Source organism: Aethalodelphis obliquidens, unplaced genomic scaffold, assembly GCF_003676395.1.
Source record: "Aethalodelphis obliquidens isolate GAN/ISIS:26980383/991018 unplaced genomic scaffold, ASM367639v1 scaffold25, whole genome shotgun sequence".
NCBI lineage: Eukaryota > Metazoa > Chordata > Mammalia > Artiodactyla > Delphinidae > Aethalodelphis > Aethalodelphis obliquidens.
In genome coordinates, this window is record NW_020837969.1 from 30,989,210 (window position 1) to 30,993,883 (window position 4,674).

Sequence of the window (4,674 nt, forward strand, 5' to 3'; positions counted from 1 at the left end):
GAAAGATTTGAGGGTCTAAGCCACCTTGTTTGTCTCTTATCTTTGTGCTGTCCTGGTTTCAGCTTTTTTTTTTTTTTTTTTTCTGTAAAAGGGTCCAAGTCTATAATCCTATGGCCACAGATGTGGTAAAGAGAAATACCCGCCTTTCCTGCCCCATCACTGAACGCAGCTTTTAGTAACATTTAGATCAAGAACAGGATATTGGCAACTCAACTGTTAAACCTCTCTGTGATTATGCTTCCTTGAGATCACTCTGATGTCACCAGTGTAATCTGAGCCTGGAGCTTTTGTTCACACTTTAAATAGCAGTCACGGAATGATTTTGCTACAGACTCTCTGGGGAGCCCGGGAGCTGAATTCCCGAAGATTCACACATCGATGAAAGCCAAGGCAAGCCACCCGGCCAGAAGCATGTCCACCTCATTGCGAGTAAGCCCGTCCATCCACGGCTACCACTTCGACACAGCCTCACGTAAGAAAGCCGTGGGCAACATCTTTGAAAACATAGACCAAGAAGCATTACAGAGGCTCTTCAAAAACTCTGGGGACAAGAAAGCAGAGGAGAGAGCTAAGATCATTTTGGCCATAGATCAAGATTTGGAGGAGAAAACACGAGCCCTGATGGCTCTGAAGAAGAGGACGAAAGACAAGCTTTTCCAATTTCTGAAACTGCGGAAATATTCCATCAAAGTTCACTGAGGACCAGAGGATGGAGAAGGACATTAGCCAAGACCGGACATTTAAAGACCAAGCCAGTCTATGAAACCTAACGCGCACAGCATCTTGTTGCTGCCTTGTAAGTTTCTCTTCCATAGGAACAGAACGAACTTGTTACAAAGACTCCAACTAATTTCACGCCTGTGCTGTTACAGTGGAGAAGGAAATGCTTTCAGCAAGGACTGGAAAACTCCCCCTGCGGGAAAAGGACCGATGCTGATGTCAGGGGCGAGTCTGGACAGACATAATGAGAACTGAAACTGAAGATAACAGAAGTCTGGGGAAGAATGGAGGCCAGGGTCTCCCTGTCAGGCCCTAGGACTTAAACTCAATCTGAACTTTTTTTTCTTAACCAAACTGGGTAGGGGGAGGGAAATGGGGAACAGGAGAGAGAATTCCATGCTGCAATTGTTTACTGAATTTTTTATTTGAATGTTCAAAGTGTTGCCAAGCTTCAATGTTGTCTATTGGTAGATTTTTTTTTTAGAGATCAGTAATTGATTATTTATTTGCATTCATTACAATGCCTTAAAAAGTGCACCACATGGGTGTAAGTACAAATTCAAGGAACTGCATTATTTTCAGCAGCTCAGTGAAACCGTACGCCACCTTCTGGTTTGTAAGGGGTTTTTACGTATTTCAAACTGCTTGCCCAAAAGTTAAAATAATAGGGTCCTTCATAAATCCGAAGTACTGTGAACAAATTTTATAGTTTTTTTTAATCTTCTAACTAATGCTAAAATATAATCTAAATTTCTTACAGTTACTGCAATAAGCATTAGGAAGTGAATATGATACACTTAATAGTTTATAAAGATGCTATGGTTTCTATAATTTATTATTCATGACAAATGATATGCAACCTTAATAAATTATTATAAACTTAGCTGCTCTTGGTGTGTGATGATTGGTCTCAAAGGAAAAGTAAGATGGTAATTTTTATTATTATAAACTTTTATAAGCTTTTCTAAGGATTTTACTCTAAGAGTAAGAGGTTCTTTTAAAGTAGCTTTGCATTGCCACCTTATTCAAAGCAAGTTCTTACATCAAGTATCTAGGAAGTTTCTCTGTCCCGACTTTAAAATATAAGATACAGGCATAGAATTCACAGAGTGGCTCATCAGTATTGTTTATGTATCCATAGAGGGTGAGTTTCAAAAGGTTTTTCTCTCCATATTTTTGACATTTTTCCTCTGTGGCTATGGTAGCTGTGTACATTTATTTCTCCCAAAACAGTATATCTGAGGGTCAGAGTCTGAATTACGATCAAGATTTTGTGGCTTATCAATGTTTATTTAATATAAACCAATATGGGAATAACATTGCAGTCTCTTTGCTTATTTCCTCATTAAAATTATAATAAAATATTTCTAAGAAGGTACCTAGCAATGCCTGCTGCACTTTCCTAGCAGAAATAAATTTTAAAATTTCCCTAGAAATTAAGTGTTTCAGAAGCATCTACAAAGGTTTTTGAAACTGCTGATCATAGTAAAACAAAAGTGAAAGATCTGAAATCTTTGGGGAGAGTTATAAGTCAGTTTTTAAATAACATATTTTTTAAAAAAGAAATTAAGTAGTCAAGTCGGTTTTCAAATGTTAATCAATTCATTTACTGAAGATAATATAAATCATTCCATTTAAAAAGGATTTTTTTTACGTGACAGCATCCATAAAAAACACGGATCAATATGCAAAATTGTGTGTGTGTGCATTTTTCCTGGAGGAGTATTTCTAATTTCCATCAGATTTGCAAAGACATCCATGAAACCAAAATTAGTTAAGAACAAAAAAGAAGGAGTTCTGACAGGTGGAAGGCTTGGCTAGTGACGGTATTTGGGGATCATCAAAGTGAAGGCTTTGGAAATGAATAAGCTTCCTACCTCTCATAGGGCCTGTCAGTGACACATTTTCTCTGTCCATCTAGGGTGCCCCAAAGACAGTGATAAACTGCTGGGGAAAGAAATTTAGTAAGTTACTCCCGCAGAGAAGTTATCAGACTCTACAATGTCCGTGAACATGTTCAACTTATCTTCCACTCCAAGACTTTAAACACATCTCAGATGCTGAACGTCATTCAAAGGTTGAGTTTATTATACGTACTCATAACTACATTCTCTGCCTCTGTTGTTTTCAATAGAGTACCATGCGTATCTTACCCACTTTTCACATCACTGTGTATTAACTTAGTTTTCTTGCAGGATATTATTATTATTTTCTGACTGCAGGACCATAACATGGGGAACAAATTAAAAGGCAGTTGGGATATGATCCACAATGGTGTGGAGAATAATAATTCTTTCTGTAGACTATTACACAAGCGTGGCATCCTTCTCCTTCATGGAGAACAGAAGTTGGAATCAATGCACAAAGATGATTTTTAACTTCGTGATATTTTTATTATTTAATGTGAGGTGAAAGGATCCCTCATTGGAACAGGTAGGATTAGTTCTGTTCAGAAATCCTTCAACGGCACAAGGACGACCGAATATATCTCAAGACATCTCATTATAATAGAAGAAATAAAAGCAACAAAGGCGAAATAGCTCATTAATATTTTTCTATCATCAGGATCATAATAATAACAACTAACTTTCACTAATGCTTACTATTCACCAGACAATTTTCTAAGTGGTTTTCTTGTGTGTGTATTAAATCACTTCATTAGTACCGTGATATAAAAGCATGCGTGTGCATGCATGTGCCTATGTATGTATAGTAATGAAACTGAAGCACAGAGAGGTGCAGTAAATTTCCCAATAACACACAGCTAATGAAGGCAGGAGTCAAACCCAGAGAGCCTTCATTCTGAACCACTAGGTTAGACTGCTCCTCTAGGAGGAACTAAATTTCTCTTTTATCCTTTGAAGTGACAATTACTTATATGCTAGTAAGAAAGACAGGAAAACAAACCCTCTGATAAATCATTTTTATCTATTTGTCTATTTATTTGGCACTTGCACTTCATGCGGAAAGCTTCTCAATCATTTTAATTGTATCAAAGATTTCTCAGATATAGCCTTTCTAGTCTGCAGTTAAAATAACACCTGGGTTAGCACCTTGGAACAAAAGATCACATCCAAGTTCTCTTCTGAGTCGACAGTCAAGGCTTTGGGTCTGGGTTTGCTCACTGGGGGAAGTTAGAAACTGTGGATTCATGGTTTTATTCACTCGGTATAAACCTTCTCAGTTCCCAGCCCTGGCCCAGCAGAGGAGGGTTCGTACCCATAGGAATCGCTGACAGATGAGATTTACTGAGAAAGTGACTGCCTGATATTTTTTTCCTGCTGTCCGAGGGTAGTCAGAGAATGTGACTGCTGTTCCCTTGGAGAGCCTTCCTAACAAACAAATCATTAAGCTGTGGTCTAGGAATCGCATGCCCTTTCAAAGAGCTTCATCTACCCTTCCAAATTCCACACAAGGGCTTCCTGGAACGGCATGTAATTTAATTGACCCCCTTTGTCACACACAGGGAGTTGTAGAGTGGAATCAGGGTCTCTACCTTCTCCATTTGTGAAACAGAAATATAGTAAGCACCCACGTGTGGGCTGCCATGGACAGAACAAATCTCTAGTCTCCTTGTCAGAGGAGTGAGAGAAGGTTTTAAAATGAATACAGTGAGATCCATGATAGAAGTTTAAACAGGATGCTATGGGAGCAGAGGTGTGTGTGTGTTTGTGAGTGCGAATGTGTGTGGGTGTGTGTGTGTGGGGGGGTGGTGACGGGGTGTAGAGAGTAGCAGCAGAACTGGTGAAAATCTATTCCAAACTGGGGAGATCCTAGAAGATTCCACAGAGAAGTTTCAAAGTAGGATTTAGGAGAATGGAGAGGAAAAATGTCATTCTGGCATTTGGGTGTAGCATCCGCAAAGGCAAGGAGGTGGGAAAGAGTGTACATTGTTTGAGAATCTCTATGCAGTTCATGGTTAGGGACCTAAGCATTTGGAGCAATCATTAGAAA

At 38.9% G+C, this 4,674-nt stretch overlaps 1 protein-coding gene across 1 annotated transcript; it reads left to right on the forward strand.

The window, feature by feature from the left end:
• Positions 1–323: 323 nt before the first annotated feature.
• TCIM (transcriptional and immune response regulator) lies at positions 324–1,603 on the forward strand. Its single transcript, XM_027122894.1, has one exon. It carries the CDS (start codon positions 379–381, stop codon positions 697–699), a length of 321 nt encoding a protein of 106 aa, XP_026978695.1. The 5' UTR covers positions 324–378; the 3' UTR covers positions 700–1,603.
• The last annotated feature ends 3,071 nt before the right edge of the window (positions 1,604–4,674 follow it).

Bases quoted from the DNA above. Each gene is read 5' to 3' on its own strand.
- TCIM (XM_027122894.1), top strand. From the start codon at position 379: ATGAAAGCCAAGGCAAGCCACCCGGCCAGAAGCATGTCCACCTCATTG.